This window comes from Trachymyrmex cornetzi, unplaced genomic scaffold (assembly GCF_001594075.2).
Source record: "Trachymyrmex cornetzi isolate Tcor2-1 unplaced genomic scaffold, Tcor1.1 scaffold23, whole genome shotgun sequence".
NCBI classification, from domain to species: Eukaryota; Metazoa; Arthropoda; class Insecta; order Hymenoptera; family Formicidae; genus Trachymyrmex; species Trachymyrmex cornetzi.
In genome coordinates this window covers 4,675,014-4,702,196 of record NW_017296956.1, presented here as the reverse complement: position 1 = coordinate 4,702,196, position 27,183 = coordinate 4,675,014, and the positions used below count along the sequence as shown (strand labels likewise).

The 27,183-nt window shown below is 38.9% G+C and overlaps 2 protein-coding genes across 4 annotated transcripts; one reads left to right on the top strand and one right to left on the bottom strand.

The window, feature by feature from the left end:
• The first annotated feature begins 6 nt into the window (after positions 1–6).
• LOC108760876 (uncharacterized) lies at positions 7–3,731 on the top strand. The gene is made up of 5 exons (XM_018507146.1): positions 7–202; positions 331–429; positions 634–795; positions 899–1,136; positions 1,263–3,731. The coding sequence occupies exons 1-5, from the start codon at positions 142–144 to the stop codon at positions 3,589–3,591; spliced, it is 2,889 nt and encodes a 962-aa protein (XP_018362648.1). The 5' UTR covers positions 7–141; the 3' UTR covers positions 3,592–3,731.
• Positions 3,732–5,197: 1,466 nt separating this feature from the next.
• Positions 5,198–24,136, bottom strand: LOC108760863 (uncharacterized). Of its 3 annotated transcripts, none has more exons than XM_018507119.1 (11): positions 23,900–24,136; positions 9,917–10,151; positions 9,414–9,742; positions 8,891–9,145; positions 8,173–8,479; positions 7,291–7,792; positions 7,033–7,191; positions 6,704–6,879; positions 6,404–6,610; positions 6,286–6,309; positions 5,198–5,970 (listed from the first exon to the last, which is right to left on the bottom strand). In XM_018507119.1, exons 2-11 carry the CDS (start codon positions 10,035–10,037, stop codon positions 5,891–5,893), a joined length of 2,160 nt encoding a protein of 719 aa, XP_018362621.1. In that variant the 5' UTR covers positions 10,038–10,151; positions 23,900–24,136; the 3' UTR covers positions 5,198–5,890. The 3 variants fall into 3 exon arrangements, with proteins under 3 accessions (XP_018362621.1, XP_018362620.1, XP_018362622.1); XM_018507118.1 differs by having other exon boundaries at positions 23,912–24,136; XM_018507120.1 differs by lacking the exon at positions 6,286–6,309 and having other exon boundaries at positions 23,912–24,136.
• Between the last annotated feature and the right edge of the window lie 3,047 nt (positions 24,137–27,183).

Here is a 27,183-nt window from a genome sequence, read left to right as displayed (position 1 = left end):
ATGCGATCCTGTTCTTGTCCTGGCATGAGTCGATTCGCGGCTGTGGCCGGTTACCACGCTCTTCCGTAAGAAAATGGCGGCAAGATAGACCCGGTGATGTTTTGAAAGGTGTATTTCTCCTGTGACGAGCGAACGAGTACCATGGATATTTCGTGTATGCTCGAAGTACAGGTGAAAGAAGAAGGGGACGTCAAAGAGAACGGTAAGCGTAGTGATAAACGTGAAGGAGTAAACGGCAGTAACGCGCGTCTCCCGCGTAACCAGGATAATTTTTACGAGTTTATTACCTACTCTAACCTATTTACTTACTTGGCGTGGTTTTCTGTTTAGTAACACCAGAAAATGATCAGGCGTCCAGCGCAACCAGCATGACCCTCGCCCCGTTCTCTCAGGAGGAGAGCAATTACCACAAGCTCATATTCGGCAATGGTCAGCTCTTTAAACAAGCATGCCTTGGCTTGTAACGTGTAGTTCCTAGTTTAGTTTGTAGTTTAGTTTCGCTTTCTAATTGCGCTCTAGAGCCTGAGGTTTGTTTGTATAAGAGATACAAATTACACGACGGAGATTCGCTTCTCACGAAACCGTGAGAATTGTGCATCATAGCGTAAATCCAACGTCCAATTTTGTTTTTAGATATCGCATCGGTGCGATTCCGTAGAATTCATTGTACAGCCTGCGACGTACACATTGGTTCGGCTCCGGCACAAGCGCATAATATGTTTGAACATCCTGTACTTCGTACATTATTGTGTTCAAGTTGTCGAGATTTTTATGGCGATGGCTGTTTTGAGCAAGGTAATATTATAATTAATGTGCGTTTGTCTTTATGTGTTTCCCCACTTATTTGTGCTTGTATCTGGATATGATTGTATAATCTATATTTTTACCTTGCTCTCAGGTGATGACGCTACAGATATGTTCTGTCGTTGGTGCGCCAATGGTGGCAATTTATACTGTTGCTCCTATTGCAGCAATACATTCTGTTATAAATGTATAAGGAGAAACTTTTCGTCCTTGGTGAGAAAGAAGATCGAAGCTGATGAGAAATGGAAATGTTTTGTGTGCCATCCAAGTGATTTGTATAACGCAAGAGCTGTGTGCTGGGCTCTACTTCAACATGTACAAACAGTGAAAAGGTATCGCAAAATATTACAAAAATATTACGTTACACGAATGTAATTGTATTAATTTTCATTGAATTATATTTCATTCCAGTGTGGAAAATGTTTATTAACATTCATATTTGATGCGGTATATTTTAGGATACTTTCGCAGGACAAGAAAATGGACACTCAAGAGATCGAGGAGAAGATGAATTTGGACGAATCAACGTGTTGTCCGCGGAGAAGTAAACGTAAGCGACGAAGACTCGATTCCAATTCCGAGGAAGAGGACGAAACGTATTCACCTAAAGCCAATGGGATACCGGGACATATAAAACGTAAACAATTGAGAAGATTCAGGCCGATGATGCAGAATGGCATTGTTACGAAAGGAGCACAGTTTATCAACCGAATGCCAATTCCTATCAGACCACGCCCGACCGCTTTCCTTACCGGTCAATCTTTTAATGCCGAGTCATCGAAATCTGTCGTCGGTCATAAAAATTCAACTGTAGCCCCATCAGAGAGTATCGTCCTTTCATCGCCCAGTGTTATCAATTCAAATACTTCGTTACCGTCGAGATTCGATCCCAATGCGTTACAGCAGCAATCATCTCCCTTGTATCGCACATCTTTTATGAACCCCTCGGGATCCACAGCTTACATTCAAACGCCTATTCCGATGAATCGGATTATTATCCCGTCACAGCCGCAGCCGCAGTTGACGTACCAGCCGCAGCAAGCGAGCTCTTATCAATCGTCGCAGTCGCTTCAATCTTCGCCAAACACAATGGTATCTATACCTAATCCAGTGGACAACAGACCTCTATTTATTCTTCCAAAGCCAAAAGATTTGGGTATAACGTTAACTCCTAACATAATCGATCTCGATAGCGATTCCGATGATGAACCAAAAGTCGTCGAGCAGCAAACTAATTTGACAATTGACACAAACAGAGACAACACAGACACCGATAAGGTTGTACCTGTTGCTCTCACCTGGGAAAAGAGTGACGACGATGGCGTAAAGGAGGAACAGCCTCTGAGAATGACATGCGCGACTATAAAAAAAGATGTCTCCTTCAACGAAATGATGTTACCACATAGCCAAGAATTGGATAGACTTTTAAACGATGCAAAGGAAAAGATGTATAATTTCTTTGACTTGAACAATGCAGTCGAAAACATCGAAATAAAAGCGCGACAGAAAATTCTGCATTTCTATTGCAATATGCGTGACACGGTTTTTCAATTGGTACACATCAACGATAGGATAGTACGTCAATACATCGAATGGAGGAGATCTCAGAAGACGGAAATGGAAACGGAAACATTGTCTCCGGTTAATGAAAATTCATTAGAATCCCGAGAAAATGTAGATATTCCCTTAGATATGACTTGCGTCAACGATTCCGATACCGAATCTGATTACGAAAATCAGGACTGTCAGATAATGGAGCCATCCGATTTAGTTAAAGATAATAATATTATTAAGGATTTATTATTTTGTAAAAAAAATGTTGTGCATCGTGGTGTTGGTGATGATAGTGCGCACTTGTCTGTAGACAAAGCAATTCAGGTGTATGATATTGTCTCGAGGGATTATGAGAAATGCATCGGTTATTCTATGCTTATGAAAACCGCCGCCTACGACCCGAAAACGGACGATAGTGTTTTGGATTCCCCACTTACATCTGACAAGAATTTCGGCAAATACGAGGAACAGTTTATCTACTATTTGCAGCACATCGAGGATAATGGCATTGAGACGGAAGATTCGAAGGGTTTGATGGATTTGGAAGAAACGCCAATTCAGGAACTGCAAACGGCTCTACCATTCACTTCGCATTTGTTTCAAGATATCGATTTACCTATTGAATCTACTGATCAATTGAAAAATTGTCGCCAAGGAATAAATGCCGATGTATCTGTTGTATCTACCGATCAATTGAAAATTTCTCAACCAGAAGAAAATATCGAATTATCTGCTGTATCTAGCAGTCAATTAAAAAATTGTCAACAACAAGAGGAAAATATCAATTTATCTGTTTTATCTACCGACCAATTGAAAAATCGCCAGCAAGAAGAAAATAACGATTTGTCTGTTGTGCCTGCCAAACAATTGGAAAACTGTCAACAAGAGAAAAATATCGACTTGCCTATTGTATCTGTTGAGCAATCGAAAAATTGCCAACAAGAAAAACACTTGAGTGATAACATTGACTCGGTGACCGAAGATGACAAAAGTGACACACTGAATAGGAATGACGAAGAAATTGTTAATAATTCTAATATTAAGATACAAGAAGTAAGTATGGAATTGAACGATAAGTTGCATACAACGGAATTGCCAACAATTCATATAGATACAATGAACAATGATGTGATTGTGTCAGATAATGAAGCAAACTCAAATAAAAATGATATAATAAATGTAGAAGCTGCTTCTACGGAAAGTGAGGAGGATTGTACTATTATCGATGATTAATGAGGAGGGATTATTTATTAATTGTATTGTTGTAGATTAAATACTCTTACCATTCAATTTTGGAATTGATCATTACAGTAGAAATGCGTCTTGATTTGAAATTTTGATATTTTGCGATATCTCAAGAACACACACACACACACACATATATATATAATTTGTATTGTATAAAAGTTGTACATTTCATTTCTAGATTTTAAAGAGATCCGATATATAAAGTAAAAAAATAAGTTGTTTTCAACGGGAATTCGCATTTATTCGAGATATACATATATCTAACATATTTTCAACATCAAATTAATGTCAAGAATATGTTTAACAAATATCTTAGAAACTGAGATCTCTCTCTAAATCTTATCTAGCAAATTAACAATAAATAATACGATTTTTTTTATTCTATGATTAAATGTAATATGTACATATACACATTTTTCTTAATTTTTTACAAATTTTCCTTATTCAATAACAAAATCAGTAACGTTGATCGGTTTTCTTGACAATTTATATTTTCGTTACTGAATAAAAATGTCTTGGCAACACAAATTTAAATAAAAAAATTTCAAAATTAAAAAATTGAAATTATAGTGGAAAATTCGAAAAAAAATATGTAAAATTAGAAAGATGAAAAATTATATATCCGTATACATACTCTTTGATATTTTTGTATTTTCTAGTTTTCATAAAAAGACAGTTTTTTATTTATCTTTTTTTTTTTCAATTTTTAAATTTCCGGCAGTTTAAAAGACATTTCTTTCTGCCCGAAACTCTTCGTACATCGAGTATTATTCCTATAATTAACTATTATTAATTAATCACTCCCATAACAATTGATATACGAAATGTTTCAGGTATAATGATGTATCTCGATCTTGAAAATAATCGATACAGATGTATTAATATTTTTTTTTTCTTACATATTAAACATACCGAATTTATTTCTTTTTATATTGATCGTATAAGACAAATGTATAACACAGATGATAATTATTATTTTACTTTAATTTTTAAATGGCACAAAGTTTGCAATAAAATATAAAATATGATTTTGTTGAAAAAAAATTTTTTCTTTATTTTCCACTATTTAACAACAAAAATCTTTCAATTTTGTTTAAATATGTAGTTTGCATGAACTTGTACATAAGAGCATTGAACGCTTTGTAAAATATATAAATAAGATGTTATAGGATTTTTCTTGTAGTATATTAGCTTGACGAGTTATATTATGTAACCGATTATTTAATATTCTTTATTATTTTTATGAGCGTGTGTGTGTGTGTGCTACCCAATAAATACACGTATGTTATATCTAATTACTTGTAACTGCAAACTTATGCGTGTATGTCACGTTAAAATTGCGAGGAAAGAGAAGGAAAGTGTACGAAGAAAATAAATTGTTATATATCTATATATAAAAGATACGTAAACACGCTAGCCTACTTTAAATTTAATGTAACTGATCGTAACGCAAGTCTTGCGGTTAGGCCATTGGATACATTTTCTTTCAGCGGCTGTAATCATGTCAGCAACGTTGAAATTCCGCACAGACTGCATATAAATAAACTTATAATATACATATATTATAAACATTCAGTAAATGGCAATATCGTTTCTCTCCAACGTGTTTTTATTTCATTTTTGTATACATTTATATCAACTCACAGAAACGTAACATTTGTCTAATCAAATAGACCTTTTTTATTGATATACTTATCGGATTTATATTACATGTGAAAACGCATGTAAATCTCGCTGTAATTTCACCAAAAAAAGTTTATTCATGTTTAATTGTATATACCTCAGGTATATATCACAAGATTTATGTGAATGTAAAAGTAATTGTATTAAAGAAAAAGGAATTTATAATAGAAAACTAAGGAAATATTATAAACATTACTTGTCGTTTTTCGTGGACGTTTTTCGTGGACATAAAAAATGTTTTCCTATCTCTTTTTGTTACTGCGATACGTGAAAATTATTCGCGTTATGCTGCTCGCTATATGTATATGCTTACGCTTTATGGTTACAAATAGATACTGATATAGCTCATAGAACGTACTTGAGCAAGTAGTGATCCTTGTGTGATAATAATTTATTTAAATAATAACGTTAAGAAATAGAAACGGTAATATGTCGAGTCGACTTAAATTAACAAATGACGATAAATGCGACGCAACGCGAAATACTTGAGAACACACACTTGGTCAGCACTTGGTCGCTGATGACATTTATACGTTGCATTGTGGAATCATTGTTGCAGTGTTGTTTCTAGAACTCTTCATTCGTTCGTACAGATAACGTCTCAGTATCGAAATTGACCCTTTTTGCCCATTCCATTATGGTATACTCTCAGCGGCGCGTAATTTCCATTTCCATTCATTGCTACATTTGTAAAATTGTAAAAAAAAAATTATGAAAACGATGAAAATTATAAACATAGCACGCGTTCGGAAACAGCACATTTCTCCGTAATACATGCAGAAAAGGGTGGCATCTCTCGAGGAAATACTGCAGAACTGATTTTTTTTTTTCTCCTCAGATTGTGATGTATTTCAGTTTATCGTTAAAACCAGAAAAGTCAGTTCTGAAGATTTCCGCGTAGATAAGATATATTATTGTTAGGTAACACATAAATTACTCATGTTCTGAAGAACCTGAAAGATGTATAGAAAATCTTGAGCGTGTTCGATCACTTACTCAATTCATAATCCCTTATGGCAGCTTGTAAAGCCATATCAAAATTTAAGTTAGAAGGAGACTACATTTAAGACTTTGATTAGCTTAGGTGCACGCTATTTAAAACACCTGCGCTTACCTTGCACGATTGTGGAGGGTTGACGAGGACCCTGGATGGTATGTGCATGGCATCTCGGCTTCAATACTCCATGATACAATACGAAATACAGACTGGCAACGATGGCCGCTGCTACCGCCATACAACGAAACACGAATCTCAATGATTGTACGATGTCCTCGTCGCCGAGATTGATATAAGCACCGATGACGGATCCGAGACATCGGCCTATGAATTAATCAGACAGAATTAATATTAATAATTTAGTTCTATTTGTCCATTCTCTCATTGTCGCAGTTACAGATTGGAAAAGTGACGTACCGATGCAAAAGTGAGCTATCACAGGCCACGCTTGGGCAGTTACGGTCAAATGACGCGGTACCAAGTGTCTCAGATAGAGAATGGCGGTAACCCACATTATTCCTAAGGTGAATACTTCTAAAGCTTCCGAGACGAGAGACCACCAGGGATCAGATACGAGACTCAGTCCGGTGAATCTGGCCAAATTTATCAATATAGTATATCAATAGAATATTATACATGGAATAATACTGTTTGAAACGAATGACAAATGATAAAACCTAGCGACAAGATCTTGTTTCAGTTAAAGTGATTGCACGATTATCGGACTGGAAAAAAAACTTACCTACCTGATTATGTACACTGTAAAGGCAGTGATGAGAAGATTACTGTGTCCACAGTAATCAACAAGATGTTCAGACTTCCAGAGGAACAAGAACGCAGGTATCGCCCCGACAGTCATAGCGACCCCGATGGAAAGCTCATCGCCTCCTAATCTTTGCAGATGCCTGTGTCAAAGAATATGAATTCTTAATATTTCAAACGAATGCATGATATCGCAATTATTCCTTTAACGATCGGAGGCTATAATCTTAACGAACTCTTACAAAGGTAGGTAGCTATCCATCGCGCTCCAAAAGGTTCCCATGACTAGCAGGACAAAGATCAGGGCGACGGTTTCGCTGCCGTACCTCTTGACAGCGCTCATTGGCAACGCCAGCATGCCGCTTCTCGTGTGCCACCACCATTCCGGTGGACTGAGGGGCATGCCGTCCGCCGACAGAGCAACGATAGCCGCGAGGATCATCAATACGGCGTGTAGGACGAGAGGTAGCCAATAAGCCGGTCCGATGTTGCTCGTCAGAGTGCTCAGATAGCCGGTCAGTGGTCCTAGCAGGGCGAAACCAAGGGAGCCGAAAGCCAATTGGCGTCCTACGTCGCCGCGACCACACGACGTCTCCCTTGTCGCAATCACCACCGCTGCATCGATCAGGGCGACAGCGGTCGTCGGGAAGATATCTGCGACCGATCGCACAAACAGGTACATCCAGAACGCCGCTTCCGTCCAGACTCCGGTATGTTGGCATCGGCTTTCCACCAGTACGCTACCTGAAATATTGACGTTATCATCATAATATATCATCATATTATCGTATCGTATCGTACATGTACATATATATGTATGTGTATATGTATATTATTATCACCGGTATAAAAAAGAATTGGATATTCTTCCGTTTCTCGGAAGAATATCCAAATCGGAAAGGAATCCTTATTTCACCTTTTCTAACTACTGCAGCAAAAATTATTATACCTATGCTGCAGTCACGTAAAAGTGTTGGAATGTGTTATATATATATATATATATATATATATATTTTTTTTTTAATACTATATTTCTAATCAATTAATCATTAATTTTAATAGGATTTTAAGATTCTGCATAAAACTTGATATAATTAATTCTATATATAGAATTAGATCATTACCCGCGAGAGTATATGGATCGACCAGGTCGCATTCTACGGAGCAACTCTGATTAAATGGGGCCATGGAGGCTTCTAGTTTGTGTGGTATGCGACAGGCAAAGTATTCGGCTACGGGATACGCGCACCATTCATCCTCGTTTTCGGGATTCAGTGCCTGTCCGAGGCTACCGTTCACTGGTAGCGTGCCAGAGTACTCTGTGTAAACGTGACAGACGATGTTATCGTTCTCGTCCTTGTAGCACATGTGTGGCGGCTCATATTCGATCATGACGTAACGACGAGCTTTTTTCGCCTCGTCACGATTCTCCTGCAGGGATAATAACTTATGTATAATTACAAAAAAGTTTGTAAACAATCTAATAAAGAAGAAAAAAAAAAATATTACTAGACGTACTATCCAGCTAATTTGTTACTTTGATATACATGTATATTAATCAGCATAAAATAACAAATATATGCATTACAAATTACAATAAATTAATAATAAGAATATGCTCGATCTTTCGATATCGTTCGCTTCACTTACTTTTGCTGCAAGTTTCTCAATCTTTATTGGACGCATGTAATACGCATGTAAATCTATAATATATTTATAACTAGATATAAGATACTTTTTATTTTATTAATTTAAATATTGTGTTAAATTTCTTACATGGAATAAAATGAATTAATTATTGAAATATCGCGTCTCCTCTCTTGTACTACATCGCCGTTTTACCTGCGCATAGAGTTCAGCATTATCCAACGGGGCGACGGTAGTCTCGCCACTGCCGTCGAAAAGATCGGTTTCGACTTGGACGTCGACGTTGCTTCGGAACGTCGTCGTCGTACGCGTGGTCAGTTCCAAGTGTCGTCGCCAGCCAGTTGGATAGCAAGCGTAGGTACATTTTTTTAGCAGCATGGCACCCACGCCGCTGTCATAATCAGCCCAGCGATGGCAGCCAAAACGATCCTTGCACCTCTCTTGCCGTACCTATATACGAGTTACGAGTTACGAGTTTAGTTAGAAAAGAGGTGTAGCAGTAGTATTTTATACCTAAATAGAAATCAAATATTCTATCGATTCTCTCGACTCTCTACATCTATATATGTATACGCATGTATATATTATAATATGTAATTAAAATACTCTTTCTTTTCTTTTGTCTCTCTCTCTTTTATAAATTTCCTTTTTTAAATTGTTCATCGTATCCCGCAGCTAGTAAGCATAATATGTATACCAATATACGCTTATCGCTTACCATCGCACCGCGCCAATCGCAATTGAACTTGAAGCGCGGGCCTGCTCCGGCTGGTAACGTGCGGTCCACCGCGGGAATCAGCATCAGCAGCGAGTAGAAGAGTGCCGAGAAGATGCAGGCGACGGCGATCATCACGCGGAGGTAACGACCGGTTGACGATTTATCATTGGACATCTGATGGCTGGCGAGCTTGTCGGCGATCGGTCCCGCTATCAGCGGCCCCAGTATCGCTACCGCTGGCGAGATCATCGACACGAATCTGACGTTTTCGATGCTCAGTCCCACCTTGGTCATGTGCAGCGGAAGAAACGGGAAGAGACAGCCGATACCTCAAGAGGAATAAAATCGCGGCGTACGTGATTATGCGATTGCGACAGAGAGAGGGGGTCCGGCTACTATATTATAACTCTAATTTAAATTTAGCTGAAATTTCAACGACTTCAATTCGGCGCGGCAGGCGGCAGGCGATAAAAAAAATACTGCACCGATCGATTGACGCTTACCTCCGAAAAAGACGAACAGAAGACACTTGAGCGATATGAGATTCATGTTTATAAGCTTCTTCTTCGGCAAGTCTTCCTCCGTGTCCTGATGCATCTTCTCCGTTGACGCCGTCGTGGCCATCGCGGGTAGCCCGGTCTCTCTTATTACTCTCGAGAAGGATGGTGAGCGTGCAACCCGGTCGATCGGGAGCCGTCTACTATGCTGACTGATTGCCTATCTCCCGCATCGTCCAACCTATGCATGGATATGCTTAAGATTACATCAAAGCCTAGGAACAATTATAGATGACAAAGCTATTTATAGCTATTTATATAAATGTTTACGAACAATAAAGCGGCATTTCGACATTAATAATTATATATATATATATATGTGTGTGCTTAAAAGGATAAATCTTGTTTCCTGCAGTGCGTGCAGGTAAAAACGGTGGGAATGATGAAAAGAAATTTATTTATAGTAGAGCTGCTCGGATATAAAACGGAATTTATCCCATTGCTATAATTGAGACTTATTATATTATAGTTGTATGTGTGTATACATCAGTTAGCACTGTTAGCAGTCGCTGAAAAATTGATTCCAACACGTCGGCGAAATAAAAAAAAAAGCTTTAGTATAGAGTTGGATCGATCGTCGACGAGGCAGGTTAGGCAGGTCGTCATGCGAATCGGCCACGTGTACGCGTTATAGTAATCGTCGACGAGGCAGGAAGACGATTGCACCTTCAGGCGCGTGCGGCCGGAGCCGGAACATGAAAGGTAATCCGTACGGATGTGACATGACGTGATGCGATGTGATGTGTATATCGATCGACCCGCACGTGCCCGTGCAGGTTCGGTGGTCGGTAGCGCGCGACGACAGACGACAATAATGAAGCCGTTCCGTACCCATATTTCTACCTCTAGCTGCATTAGTATCATTGGTATCATTGGTATCATTGGTATCATTGGTATCATTGGTACCGCATGACAAATGCGTGCTTCGAAAGCAAATTGTCCAATACATACGAGTATACCGAGTAGAGCGCGATCTTCTAGTCGAGTCTGAACAAGTAGGTAAGTACGCGAGCTTGTAAAAACTCTATCTTTCTCTTGCGTTTCTAATTTATTATTAGGATTTTTCCCCCAAGTGTGCAGATAAAAAAAAATTGTTTAAAAAAATGACTATTCTTTTGCAGGTCACATTTTCAAATGTGATTGTAAATAAGAATTATCTGCAGATTAAATTCGTTGAAGCGCAATCCGCGATTCGTCCTTGGACGAAAATTCACGCTTATTATTAGATATTATATTGGAAAAATCTTCCAGATTATTAAAGATTATTAAAAGCGGTAATTCAAGACAGTAGGTCGGCAATTAATATTCCACAGCATTACGCCATGTTTTCATTCCTCGCGGCGCTATCACGATCAAATCTTCATCGAGAGCGTTTGATATAATAGAAAGAGTATGCGATATACCGAAACTTTTTCGACGTCACAATTATCATCTGATGAAGGATAAAGGATAAAGGGAGTAAGGGATTCGAGGCATTTTTCATGCTTCTGTCGTGAGGCGTTCCATGTGTATACAAACATAACGATTATCCATGAATGAACAGCACGTGCGTATTATTATATCTTACGTGTCGAGAATTTGTGCCAAGGCAAACGCGCCTATACAATTACATGGATGCGGCATGCGCTTCTTCTCAACTATAATTGCCATATCAATCTTCCGATCGAGATGTAACAAATTCAGGGCATTCAAGGCGCATGCATTACTTACGACAAGTACTTACGTACGCCGCGGCCAGTGATACGCTAATTATATTATAACAAATTGCTCCGTTTTCCCGCGACTGTGTCACTTTCATTCAAAGTCGACCTCTACAAATCTGAAGCCCTATTTTTGAAACTTTCATTTAATCAATAGAGTTCCGCCTCGCGTTTTCACAAAGTAAATTGCGGAGATACGTTGTATAACATACATATATACGTATATACATATAAAAAAGAAGTTGTAATAATTCCAGTTTGCGTTTTGGACCGCTAAAAAAATTGGAAATTTTTTTTCCAAGTACTCGTAAGTTGAAAATTTTTCATGAAAATCTGACATTCATTGTAAATTCAAATGTAAAAAGTCACTTCAACGTGGTGCGTGTGCGCGGTTTAGTTTTCCGCGTAAAAATAACACACTGTATATATACGAGTATATATACTGCGTACAAAACTGAAAATTTACACATTTAATATAGTACAATGTATAGCGTTATTTTTACACTAAATTATACACACATTATATACATCATATACTAACTGTGTTTAATTATTGTAAAATTCTTTAATATGATTGTGCGATCCTATACCCTTAGTTCCTCATTGAATATAAACATATTAAAGAATTTCTTTCTTCTGCAGTCATTGAAATCACTTTTCAGTTTTTACACACTTGGATTTGCAGTGTTTTTTCTTGGGAGTACTGACACTTCTGAGCACAGCCGCCAGATATTTTATAATCGATTGATCGTTTCTCACAGCTTTTCGTCGCGAATTCATCTATTTCCCTTTCACATTATTTCGAATATTTTCTTTCCGATTGCTCACACGCATTAGGTATCTCTCATTCGATATTATTTCCATTCAGGATTAAATATAGAGGGACGAGCGGGCGGTAATCATCGCAATTTATCTTTGTGTATCCTTTTGTCTTTCTGGATTGATTACGCCGCGCCGCCGTCGTATTTAATTGTCGTCGTAGTAAAAGTACGACGAGTAAAAGCGTTACAAACTCGGTTACGTAGCTAAGCTATCTCACCATTCTTTTAGCGCGGGCTTCTCGTCCTACGCCAACTCACATCACAATTAAACGTCCCGCCTCCTCTTCATTCAGTCGATCTCGGCTGAACCTTCCGCCTGGCAAAATTTCGCGCAATCAGCAACCACGGATGTTAAGTAGGTAACATATGGACATATGGACTTACATCGAATTAGTTATTTTTTTACCTTTCGCCTATACTACGTAATAAAAGAATAAATGGTCATCGACAAGTGTTACTTGACAACTTTCATCTTTTTCTCTCTGCTTTACTCGTATTAATTTTGCAATGTTTTAAGATGTTTATTAGCATCATTATTTAAATAGACGATCAATATAACTCTTGTAATGTTATATTTCCAACTATAATTTATCATTGCCGATTTATCAAGTCCGACAACTCGAATCGGCGCGTATATATAGTTGATCATGGAACGGCAAAAAGGTATAATATATTTATGTATAAATCTTGATACACTCGTAAATTTCATTAAGCATCAAGATCCACTTTGACTGAAAATAGAATTCTCTCTCTTATTTAATGTATTCTTATCAATCTAATTTCCATTTATTATAATTATTAATTTTATACTTGATTTATTTTAAATTTGATATGAAATAGACAATTTCATTCATTCACATATATACTCGAGTATGTATATGTTAATGTGCAGCCTCGATGTGCGAGCGAGCAGCATTTTTTCCCACTCAATGGCCTGCTTTAAAGTTATGGGCACAATTGATTGCAATTGCGACATTAATTGTTGCACTCTTATCTAGGGAATCAGTTCGTCGGTCTTGAAATGATTACGAAACAGACTAAAAGCGGACGATGTGTATGCTGGAACTGCATTCCTAGCTATAGGTTGATTGCGAAAGCAATCTCGGACGTTTTGCTTAAAGAAGCAAATCTGTCGTGCTCGCCTCTCATAAACGTGATTTCGACATCTCTCTCTCTCCCCCTCTCCACGCCCTTTCTGCAAACAATAGCGCTCGTCACAAAATGGAACCTAAATTCTAGTGTCATGTGCAAGACAGCACAAGTTCCCTTCATAGAAGACTAAACTGTTTATCAATATACATATTGTATATACTCATATATCGATTACTCGATCTAATCTCGACTGATAGCACAAACTCCGTCCGTTTCGCTTCTACGCCGAACAGTTTTAATCCTTGGCGCAATTTACGAGGCAATTTGCTACTATAAGAAAAGCTGCATACATAAAGATTTCCACGCATTTTCCACATGTATTATGATTGACGGCTATAATATAATTGCGTTTATAAATCAGTAGGTGAGTTTCATCTAATCTAACTTTATATTCAATTCCGCAATACTGCAATAGACGGAAGTCATTATAAGTCTGTATATATCAAGCGCAATGCTATAAAATACTAAGTCTAATATATCTTTCCCGCATTTATATCAGCAATATTAGATAATTTATTTTTACGGAGCATTTTAAATCGTCATATTTTTATAAAAACGATAAACCATTCATCCTTCGATTTCTAATTTTTGTACATACACACATGTGTATATGTATGTATTAATCTTTCTATTAATCTTTCTACAAAAAAGATTGAATTAATGTTTAAATTGTACGAATCGCATGAAGAAAAATGGCATTTGTTTGGAATTGAAGTTTGGTCAACAGCTGGACATTTGGTGCATGCGAGACTGCAATGTCCTGCACAAATGCAACAAATGCAAACTGCACATTGATTTCGGAGCAGTGAGTCCAGAAAGTGTAAGACTTCTTTCCTTCCTTACGCCTTAAGGGCGTCAATCAGAAGCGCGAATGGTATATCTAATAGTAGCTTTCGATTGGCTGTCTGCGAACTGCGTTCTGCGTTCTGCGTTTTTGCGACTTGTGTAGACTAACGTAGCCTCCTGCTGCGTTTACCTCCTGCCTTACGGCTAGTAATCTAGGTAGTACACAAGTGTCAGACTGCTAGCTGCGTTACGTCATCGATAGAACAGGTCCGCTCCGCGGTTACGTCTGCAATATCCAGCTTCGTATCGTCACTGAATATCTTACTTCACCATCATGCTATACAGTTTCAAGTCGCTAAAAATAGTTGTTACGCGCGACTATCGCATATACATATAAATTTGCCAATGGGCAAATATACCTCGTCGATGCGGCCGTCAATCAAAAGCATTTCTGCACGATTGTTTCCTTAGAACACGAACGCATTAAACGCAATGCATGGGCTATCGTCAAAATTGCCGTTCGTTGCAGAGCTGAATTTTCCTTCTTTGACCTTTGTACGGTCAACACAAGAGATATTAATTTACGCATCTTAATTATGGTAATATTATACTTTATGGATTGGATGAATATACTTAATTTGGACGACAGGTTGCATCGCAACTGCCGAAAGCAGTACCTTTTTCGCGAGATGACAAGTAAAAAATTGTTTCCCCTTTCCTTCTCACGAGCGAAAAAAAGCGGTCGCTTCTCTCTCTTTCTACATAGTAGAGCCATCCTCACGTACGATAATTCGGACGATAGTTATTCACGCGCGATTGTTCTCATTTTCTTAATTTCCGATAATGTAATGGAGCGATTAAAAAAGAAATAAAGGGGGAAAAAAATCATTTGCGTAAAACGCAATTTGCTCTTCTTCGCAGGCAGGGGAACGAAAGTTTCCTCTTCGATAGGCGCGAGAGGCGCGAAATTAAATCTTGCTTTCCAAAAGCATGCAGTTGATCGCGTACGTGCATACGAGATCAGGCATGCTTCGATTCTCTAAATATAGCCTGTTTTATTACGACCGGGCCCACGCCACGGTTCAATTGGGCGCACGTGCTGTGCGACTAAATCAGGCGTGAGAAATCGCGACTGCGAATGTGTAATCCAATTGTTCGCGTTGACACCTCCAAATAATACAGCAAATATTTTGTAACTATAAATAAATAAAGCCGATGGCAGCATTGACAGCTGCTAGCTGGATTGGATTATCTTGCCACCGTGTGTGTATATTGACTCTGCGGCCGGCCAATCCAGCTAGCGACAATAATCCATAATCGATCGTAACGTTCGATCGCACGAGCTTTGTCACGAGATAAGACTCACGGGGGGCAGGTGTTTTCTCAAGGCAATCCTCTACTATAATTATACTTACTTCCTGTCGCCTATCGTTTACTGCATATATGGTACACTTGTGCATCACGCGTTACAAACAATCGCCGCCATCTCGCGCGCGTTCTCATCACTCATCAGGTCGTCGCGCCTCTGGCTATACTCTATTATTACGTAACCTACATATACATGTATATGTATGTACCAGCTCACTATATATACAATATAAGTACGTGTTATGTGTATGTACCCTTACATACATGTGCATGTAGCCTTACGCTGTTCCCGCGGATTAATCTAACGTGCGACTCTCGAAATTGGGTTAATGAAATCGTAGAGGGAGGAAGGGAGGAACTCGCTCGCCCGATGACGATCGCGCGCCGCCCTTTCCAAGTTTCCACGGACGTTCCGTCAATTGTGAAATCGCTTTATTCGTTCGGTACGACTCGATAGTCGATACTATACTGACACTACTGTACGAGTCGATCTTTCTTTCGCATCAGTCGGCAGCACTAGGATAATTTTACATTGTGTGATACCATATATTTTTTCCCTTTCTTTTCTTTTTATATCTTTGATAGTTTCACTTAGACTCCGTCTCTCGATCTCGTAATCCCGCAGCACGATGGACATGATACTTTTCGGACGAGGCGTGCAAGTGAAGATGTGACTGATCACTTTTTTCTCTTTCCTTACGAATCAATAATGGAAAAGTCCCATCAGCGACCGGAATGAGGCGCGTATTTGCAACGACGTGCGCGAATATGTGTTTGGGATGTAGATATACATACGAGTATATCTACACAGGACTAAAGGATTTGTATATATTGTCATTGATACATTTGTGTGTGTAAAATACACAAAACTTGGCACAGTGTTGATTATACGGATTTTCAGAAAATAAAGGAGAAATTCACATATGAATCGGGAGGGGGGAGGGGAGATGTGGAAAGTTATAGCGCAAAGAAAGAATTTTTGTCTACAATGTTTACATATTATCTGTTTCGGATGTCACTCGCATATTCTTGCGGGAAGAAAAGGTCGGCATCTTTACGATCCTCCAGATCCGCCACGTCGTAATGTTGACAACCGGAATATAGATCGGTCTGTCGAGTATACCTATACTACTCTACGTCTATATATACGAGTACCAAGCAAAGACCACGTTAGGTCCCAAGATCTTTCTTTCCCAAATCGCCGATTTTAAGAAAACAGATAATATATGCACATCGAGTGATTTTAGCTGCCATATGAAAAATGTCGAAATAAAGTAAATAATTGCATGGCATAAATTGTATTTGATATGCTTAAAACAAAAGCGCTTTCTTAATCCTTTGTCTGCAGCAACGTGAAATCTTAACCCTTCGTCCGTTATAAGTTTTAAATAGTAATTTCGAACTTTCCCAAGTCTTTGAACTTGAGGGTAGATTTTTATATTGTTCCTAAAATATTTTTATACCATTTATTTGTATTTTATTTATTATTTATAGATTTCAATTTATCTACCAGAATTCACAATACAAAAATAGAATATTGGTCAAAAGATAGTAATAGTTGGACGGAGTGTACGGATACACGAGGACGATTTTTACCCGTGGACATGGATATCATCATCCGCGCTGATTTACGCAAGTTGCCGCGCACAGATGCAGGAGCGTACTCTGTTTCCGCGTGCAAAAACCGCTAAACACCAACACCGAATGGTGGAAATCAACCCTATACATATACATATTATACATACATATACTACATACCGCTACTATATACTGAATCAGTGATTCAATTGAGAAGCAGCACATTTCCCTTTCTTCCATGTGAGACGCGGGGACAGATTTTACGATCGATGAAAATATACTCGTAACTCGTTCACAGACCGTGCCGTGCGTGTTGCACGATCGAGCAACTAATTCCGCCTCATCAATCTCCCTCCTCTCTTGTAGGTATCTCACGATGCCTTTAGGCTACACCAGTGTACTATACCTCCCCTCGGATGATGGTGCTTCGCGACGAGTGGAAAACTTGCCTTTTTTAGCACACTTCTATACATATGTGTACCATATAAATATGATGCGCCGAATAATCATATGATTCTGCAATGTGTGATGTATTGTAATTATATATATATATATATATACACAAAAAAAGAAAAAAACGAATTTTGTCAAAAAAATGCCTACTTTGGAGCTCGATATCTCTCGCAGCAAGTATTAATCGTATAGAGTTGAATTTAGGCTTATATATATGTATATATTTTTTTTTTCAGGTAAGATGTCTACTTGATATTATCTTATGCCACTTTTAACTCTCCGATGCACTCAAAACGATGTAGATATAGAAGGCAATAACTGAAAAAGAAACACCTGCTTATAATTTTTTTCTTTTGAAAAATCAAGCTCTGGCGATTGGTCTACCTACGTGAGCGAAATCCGATGACACGCGCGTCGAAAATGTGTTCCAAACTGTTGAAGAGAGTTTTGGAATTTTCGTGAATACAAAATTGAATTGATTAAACAAAATAAGCCACGCGAAAGAAAAGTAGATGTTGTTAATTAATAATTAATTTTAACGTTAAAATTTCAACAACATAAAAATTAGTTGTATCAATTTTAATGATGTAAAATGAAACACAGAGAAAGAAGACGATACGATGTGAATTAGTATGTACACATTGTGATAAAACTCGCGGCTAGAAATTTAAGATTGGAAAGCCCTTACGCAAATTTTGCCTCTGTGATCGATCGTAGAAAAACTTTTCAGCATAAGAAGAGGAAATTATCTTACAGTCGGAACTTTCGCCGGCTCTATATATTATTATTTCGCGATTATTCGTGCGGTAAACGCGAAACAACAATGCGACAGCTTATTCAAAACGGTCGACACGCTCACACTTTACGCTCTTAACTTGATTAATCCGCAAGCGATGGATATTGGATATTGCCATCGCGTCAGCGTCGACACGATCGAAAGTTTTGATTCGTGAAATGAATGAAGGACTCCCGCGGAATCGTGCTGTGTCATCTGTCATCATAATAAGAGTTAAGATGCGACCGCTAGAGATGGCAGTACTTTTTCAATAACCGAGATTTCACCTTCATTATTCCGCACCAAGTTTCACGGCATAATGATGATGCCATCGCAGCACGAGACTGCAATGTCGTCGTCGTCGCCGACGTCGCCGCCGCCGCCGCCGACGACGTCGTGATCCTTACACTACATACGATATACATTATATAAAGACATTCTCCGCGTGGAAGCGGTCGATTCAATTAGTAATTCAAACATATACAAACGTATACACGAAAAATTCTTTCCATCTCGACTCTCTATCGCGAGGTTCGACAGAAAAATTATATCTTGCAAATAAAAAAAAAATATATATATATATATATATATAATGTAATAGATGTTATAATAAAATATGAAAAAAGAAGCTAAAATATTAAATGAGCAGAAACAAATCCTACTTGTAGAGTCATTGATTTTCTCTTAATTACAGATAGAAATACATTGTTGAGAAGGGGAAGAGACAACAGTTAAATTCTAATGACAGCTCAAATTCAATCATCGCGATATTTATTGTTGCAAAAAGTTGTTGCATAGGTTCAACTAGAAATTGCTCCATTTTGCCTCGTCACTGTTTTTCAGCTCGATCGCATACACGCGGTATCAATAACGCACGGTCGATGCTGCGCGCTGTTTATTTTCTCCGGAGGTAAAGACTAAAGCGTGTACAGGATGCCCGGGCGTGTATTTGCCGCGAATAACGGAACCTCGGCAATGTCGGAGTACAGGCAAGAGAAGAGCGGGAAGAGAAAGGAAGGAAGGAAGGAAGGGAGGGAGAGAGAGAGAGAGAGAAAGAGTTGCGAGTGACGCGAAAAGCAACCGATAGAAACAAGGTACCCAGCCTAGATATCTGAAGGAAACCAACAACTTTTGTACAAGACTCATTGTAATATCCATTTTGCGATTTTACGTCGATAAAGGTAATGCGACTTTAATATTGACAAGCAGGATAACATGAGAGTCTGTTGAAACGGTTTAGTGCAGAAACGAAGTAAGTTATTTGTCAAATTATTCGTAAAATCCAATTCAGAGACGATTTCGTATCACGTACATTTTACGTAACGCGGCACGGGCGCAATTCATTCTTAATATTGTAATAATAATCATTAATAATATATATATATATATATATTCTGACAACACTCGTATGTCAGACTAACCGGATTCTTCAAATTCACCCAAGACTGTGCTATGCGGATATTGAGTAATTTCTTTTTTGGACGAGAGCAATTATTTGAGAACGCGAAAGCTTCACCGCTCGTATGGTCACTCTTCACAATTAGTCGCAAGTGAGTGCATTCACCGTGCAACGGTGATAGATAAATAATACCTATATAAGGCGAGCACTCGTCGCTCGCGTTATTCTTAATTCCGTCCGCTGCGCTGGCGCTGGCGCTGGCGCAATCAACAATGGCACACCATAAGCACTGAGAAGTGAGAGACACAGTTACACACGCCATGATGCATAAGTATGTGTTAGACCGGCAAGATCTCGCGTGATAAGGATGACGCACATAATAGAACTGGCTTGCGACAGTGCGCGCAGGTCGATTCGATCGGTTCGATCGAGATGTCTACTAGAGGAGTGATACTTGAATAGTTACACCAATTCACTCGATGCGAGTGACTCGAGAGACTGTAACTACGACATGTAAGTATAATCGATGTCACGCATTGACGCTTCTCGTAAGGAGAAAAATATTTGATTGAATCTCAACTGCAGGAATTGTGGTGGAAAATGAACGATCCAGTCAAGTTCTAGTCAAGTTTATTAGATTTTTGGTTAAATTCAATTGAATATTTTAAATTTTTCCGTGCGATTTTAGAGAAAGCAGACAAAAGCGCGTGGACTGGAAAGCATCGTAGGCGAAAGTCCGATTAAGGATGTATCGCAGGTGTACAGTCTCTGCAAAAATGACTGAAATTACAAATTTATACTTTTACATACATATATGAAACGGTTCAATAAGATCAATATTTATATTTGACAATACAATTTTATAATGTGCAGAAAATTTTCTTATTTGTCTTAATTATTTGTTTAAAAACATGTACTTCTTATTGAAATTTTTCACCCAAATTCTAAATCATCGACAAAGTTTTTGTTTATATATTTACTTGCAAATATATAATATCTGTAATTTTTTATATAATACATCCTTAATTTATAGTGGCACATAGAAAAACGCATAAGCAGGAAGAAATGTAAATACTAAATAGTAAGCAAATCGAAAAATTTATAATAAATAAATTTTTTTATTTACTATAATGCGTTATTTACTATTATTGCCTCACGTTCTCGACTTGGTCGATTCGTTTACTCATTACTGAGTTAGGTACGTCTTACTACTTGGGTTTTTTTATGAGTTAGCTTTACTGCAGAAAAAGGGAAAATATAATCGCGACTCCTATACGTGTTTATATATACATACTCGTATATATACCGTTACTCCCTTGACCGCCTTCAAGTAAAATGTTAATGATTCTCCAAATATCCCAAGCGCGGATCGCTTTCGTCGATGGGGGACTAGTGATGGTATAGTGATGGTACACCTCCGTACCTATAATATGTTCGCACCGATCGATACGAACTCTCTGTGTACCATTTCTCCGTAATTCACTCTTGTATCACGAAGGCTTATATTGCGAAATATAAGCCAGCGTCAAATCATATGATCGAGACAAATTGGATTCTAAAATTATCGCCAATTACCAAATTTCTATATATGTAGTACTTAATTTCAGCAAAAATTTCAGCAATATGTATACGTTGTTGTCACTACGTATATATAGATCGAGTCTTTTATGAATCGGCATTTACTTGAGAGAATTTTGTTATTCTGTTGTTTTAACAAGAGAAATCCTCTTGGTGTGTAGCTTATATATGGACATCTATAACGCGCGTATATTATAGATGCGCGAGTCACAAGTGACAAGAGTGATATTACAAGTGTATAAACGACAGACTCAAGAGAGACGGACAAGTGAGACTAGTGAGAGGCAGACCGCGCAGCCAAGGGGAGAAAAAAAACCTGCCAGCACGGTGCTGCTGGCGCGAATTTTCGAGGTGCGCTCGAGTATAGCTGGACATCGATGTCCAAAAAAGCAGCGCGGCGGAGAATAATATTAAGTATAAACGATGCAAACGAGAGAAACATTATATCATTCATTGGGCAAAGGTCAGATTCAATAGAACATAAGCTACACGTACGTGACTTGGATTAATATCCATCAAGGACTCGGTTTGCTGGAACGAGCTAACGCGATGTTAAAATGAGTGAAAATTAAAAAATTAACGCATCGATGTCCAGCTGGTGGGGATTAGTGATCGCGCACATGTAGCTTCAATATATCTTGGCACTATTATGAGCGTTGATTAGACGGACGGACGTGCGTGTTATTCAGTCTTTCGACAACACGATTTCACGATCTCAAACCGAGTTGAGATTAATCTCGACGAGGGGAAAAGAACGCTGCGTAGTGCGTACATCGTATGTTATTATATATATGTATATGTACATGTACATACAGTCTTATTGATCGCAATTAAAATACGCATTTCCATTTAATATCGCAATAACCCAAGCAAAACGTAAAGTTACTATAGTATAACATCAAAATGGCGTCAAAATGGCTCCTAAATGTGTTTATTAAATGTCACTTGTCGATGCAATCAAAGTGCATTTTAAGTGAAAATGACGTAATCATTATTGTATGATTGACAGCCGTTGTTTTGCTTGGAACACGTTCGACGAGGGAAGGCGATCGAAATAAAAAAGACGCAGGTCGAAAGTGTCGAGAGTGTGTCGAATCTGCGCCTGCGGAGAATGAATTTAATTCGAGTTTGTTGAAAGCAATTGACACGGGCTTCAGTTGTAGCTCGAAATACAAGTATAAAGCAGGTCATCCGAACGAGTGATGAATTATGAACGAGCAAGAACGTTGATCGAATGACGTCGCGATGATACCTGGTTGCTCGCTCGCCGAGCCCGTTCGTGGTTCGTTGGTTCGATCCCGAAAACTACTAAACTTACTAAAGAGATTTCATCAACGAGACAACGTTGACCCTTGTTAAGGGAAATTCCGATTTTCCCACGATGAATTGATTCTGTCGCCGGCGCATGGAGTTGAACGTAAAACGTGACTTGCGCGCGCGCGAGTTCCTAGGCTTTTTTACGAAAGTGCCGATTTAATTTATTCGCAAGGTTATAATGCTATACCGTGTAAAACGCGAACTTGATACTTGAAAGTGTCTCGCAAATTGGAATTTTGCCAAAGCTTCGCACGTGATTAAATGCAAGACCATATCTACTCTCGAGCGTTTAGTATAGGCAGCTTCTGCAGCACGAAAGCTGATGTTTATTATGAATTATCGTTTCAATTCATCAGGTTACAAATTACGTCTTTGTTACGAAGAAGCAGGAAGGTCGATGAAATATGATTAGGCGTTAACTCGCATTAGTACGACCAGCCCTTCGGATCAGTCACACACCAGTTAACCAATTGTAATTGACGATATTGCTCTAATTCTTCGTCTCGAGGCTGCACCCATGACGTAAATAGAAGAGAGAAAGATTAGTTGATCGCTAACCTATATTTTATACGTACATATATGTATACACACACACACACACACATATATATATATATCGCGTGACCAGGCCCTTTGAGGTCAATTGCACCGATTGCACCGCGCGATTGCTCGGCCACCCTGGTCTCTCATTAAACGCGTGCCTGGATTTTTCTCATCCCATTCCGTCCGGATGACAACGAGAGCTAGCGTGCGACGCCGGCGAAAAGCGAATACGGGTGTAACGGTAACCTACATCACATCGCACAGTGCAACCAACCCTCTCCGGGTCAGAGAGGTGCAACCACTGCAACCCCCCGAGCCCGAGCATGGTAGCCGAGAGGTAGGCGCACGGAGCACTCGCACTCGCGTTACATCCCCTCGGGGCGAGGGGATTATATCTCTATAATGTAACGCACGTACGAGGACAGAGGGAGAGGCGTAATTAGACGATTTCTGGTTTACTTGGCAACTTACGATCCGGAAGCGACGGTATAATGTGCGCACGTACGGGAAGGCTCCTGTCGACAGATTATAGAAGATGGCAAGGTAGGGAAGAAGAGGGCGATCACGATTCACGAGATTGTATCACTATTCGCTGAACGCGTTACGCGTATACGCGTGCACCGCGGCGCGCATTACGCGTACCACCTCGGACCGATGCTACCTACACCAAGTCTGGCGAGCGACTGTGTTCCTGTTGCTTTGCATCCCGGCGATTCGCCGCGGCGCCCCCTCGGCCCGCGCATCGCGGCACCGGCTCGGCTCGTCAATGCGAGCTGGCTCCGTACGGCGTACTTACGTACATTGACGCGGTACCCGACTACCCACTACCCAGTACCCTCGCTCGCAGTCGCCAGTCGCCACGCGTATACACCATATACGACGTGTGCAGACTGCAGCTGTGCAGGTGTGCAATGTGCATGCCGCCTCCCCTCCCCGTCTCCCGACCTCCGCCGTCTTCCGGCTCCAAGACGACACACACTCTCTCTCTCCCTCCCAGAGCCGCGCATGTTACATACCTTCGTGTATCAACCCTTCTATCATGGTAGTCCTTCTGCTCCTCTTCCTTCTTCTTCCCACAGCCCACAGCATCCTCAATTATGCGATATCTTTTTTGATTTATGACCGGGCGCCTTGAAGCGCGGTTTGAATGCCGTCGTGATTAAAGTAGTGCCTACAATGAGATTTTTAGAGTATTCTCCTCATATTCCATTATACCTAATTGGTCAATTTCTTACGGCTTCGAGTTTAAAGCTTCAATTTTACGTCTTAAAATTTCATTAGAGACGCTGCTTTAAGGAGGTGCTCCGACTTCTGAGATGCACTCTAAGCCAACGTCGATTAATCGACGTTTAAATTGGTTACCCCTTTCCTTCCAGGCATTATATATATATATATATATATATATGTATATACCGACTTTCATTCATCTATATATTAACAGTTTCGTTGATTAGAATCAACATCGGTTTCGACAGAGTTACAATATATATATAAATTTAAAAAAATATGTTAAAACATTTATCTACTACGGAAGAATAAATATTGCCTGCGAGAAAAGAGTAGAAAATAATAAACACGAGAAGGTAAATAGCAAATTATTCCACTCATCGCCAATCGTACCTTACATACAAGGTGAAAGGAAGTGAGCAAGTATAATGTGTGTGTACACACATGTGTATGTCGTACACTTTAGGCCGTTAATTATATAATCTTCATCGCCGTCTCGAGTGTGTTAATCAGTATATTATATCTATATTAAGTTGTTCCTTCCTCTCCCTTTCTCGTCTACTGATCGAGATTGTAGGTGTGTAGTGAGAAAGAACTCAAAGAAGCGTACATCTCGCGCAGTCTCTCGACGCGTTAAAACGCGGAAAAAGCAGGTTATTTTTACTTGGTCAATCGGATCTTGTTCGCGCGCGGTGCGGTAGCGTGGACGACGATCGACGAGAGCTGCCGAGAGAAGGAGTCGAGGAACGCTCGTTAACCCCTTCAGCGTTCGCACTTACACTTACACACAGTATATACACTAATTATCGCTGTACGAACCCGAGATACGTACGAGAGCTGTCGTCGTATCTCGTAGCCGTGGAAGCCTAGATCGCCTAGATCAACTGAATTCTCAAGTTTGAGGGAAATTAATTGCACCGATGGAAATTCAATCCAGATGAAAAATCTTCACTAATCGTATGGAAAAATGAAAATTTATAGATTTCGATGAAATAAGTCGGTTTACACAACCCAACAATATTACGGTACATTGCAAGCGTTGAGGGCTCGCTTTTGAGCCCTCGATTTTGGAACTGAACTGCATGTGTGCCAAATTTTATCTTATATTGAAACATTAATTGCAGACAAGTTTGAAATTGAGGCGACAATTATTGTCAGAGCTGGGAGGGGTGGAATGAAAGTCCATTATCGAATTATCATAGCTCTGCGAGGTCCGGTATTTTAAGAAGCTTGCTCCAGCCGAGTGATAAGGTATATCGGTATATCGGTATGTCGATTGGCCACGTCGGATCGCTAATTGACTAATTTAAAATAATGTAATCTCATTGGTAAAGCAGTTAAAAATTATTAGGAACCGGCCGACGTGAGTGCATCAAGTGCGCCGCTCCCAAAGTCCGAATCAGGTAAGCCAATGAAGGTAAGAACAATTGAACATCACACTTATTCTAGTGATTTTGTAAATGTAAATTCATTTCTTTTGAATTGTAAAACAATGGATTTTTACATAGACGTGATACGTGATCCCCTCCCCTTCCTCCGGCTATGATAACTTGATTAACATTGTCACCTCAACCTGAAAATTCTTTGTAATCGATACGTATCTCATTGTAGGGTATTATTTGGCACGCAGTTCAGTCCAAAAATTGAAGGCCCAAAAATCTTTTTGGGGGAAGGAAAAAAAGCCAGATCCTTTTTTAGAGTCACTCGCTTTGTAATTCGCACATCACTATGATTGTTGCGATGTAACTATATGGTTTTTGCTATAAGGATAAAGATGATACATATAATGCATACGTAAAAATTCATACATGTATAAATTTAAATTATTTTAAATCTATAAATGCAACGACGGAGATTTTCAAGCAACGCAAACTTCGTGTCCAATTCACGCGTTAAAAGCAAATTAATATTCGAGAAGCATAATATAGTAATTCTACTAAAAACAAAAGGGGGGAAAAACAAAAAAGCGGGAGAATTTATCATGTATGTATGAGGTATGTGCATGTGTGGGGTATAGAAAGAAACACATGTATACCCCTCTTGCGGGCGACCACCGACGAGATACTATTAAAAACCGACATCCTTACGGGAGTTGGCATTCAGTGTGAATATTGAAGTGATTGCGAGAATTAAAAACTGATAATATTGTACTAATTTTATAATTTATTAGTTTAGTAGACGTATTTATGCATTTAGAACTCAATAATATTCGATTTTTCTTCAAAATTATATGATTTCAGTGTTATCATCGTCAAAGTTTGATTCTCAACAAAGGTGAGATAACTGCAGAGAAAAAATTGTAATTTTTCCGCAATATATAGGATATTGTAGCTTTACACAATAGTATGCATATTTATTTATGGAACATTTAGGTAATAAAAAATCATGAATTTAATAATATATATTAGCCAAATATTTATGTTAATAATAGCAAATTTATATCAATTGTCGGTAATGTCAGCGTTCTTCAAGGCTTATTCTCCGGGCCCTTGGGGCCCTTTTTATACCGCCGAAAA

Bases quoted from the DNA above. Each gene is read 5' to 3' on its own strand.
- LOC108760876 (XM_018507146.1), top strand. From the start codon at position 142: ATGGATATTTCGTGTATGCTCGAAGTACAGGTGAAAGAAGAAGGGGAC. The intron at 203-330 runs GTAAGCGTAGTG...TTTTCTGTTTAG, and splicing joins AGGGGACGTCAAAGAGAACG to TAACACCAGAAAATGATCAG. The intron at 430-633 runs GTCAGCTCTTTA...TTTTGTTTTTAG, and splicing joins CAAGCTCATATTCGGCAATG to ATATCGCATCGGTGCGATTC.
- LOC108760863 (XM_018507119.1), bottom strand. From the start codon at position 10,037: ATGGCCACGACGGCGTCAACGGAGAAGATGCATCAGGACACGGAGGAA. The intron at 9,146-9,413 runs GTAAGCGATAAG...ACTCGTATATAG, and splicing joins GCGATTGGCGCGGTGCGATG to GTACGGCAAGAGAGGTGCAA. The intron at 6,880-7,032 runs GTAGGTAAGTTT...AAATTTGGCCAG, and splicing joins TTTACAGTGTACATAATCAG to ATTCACCGGACTGAGTCTCG.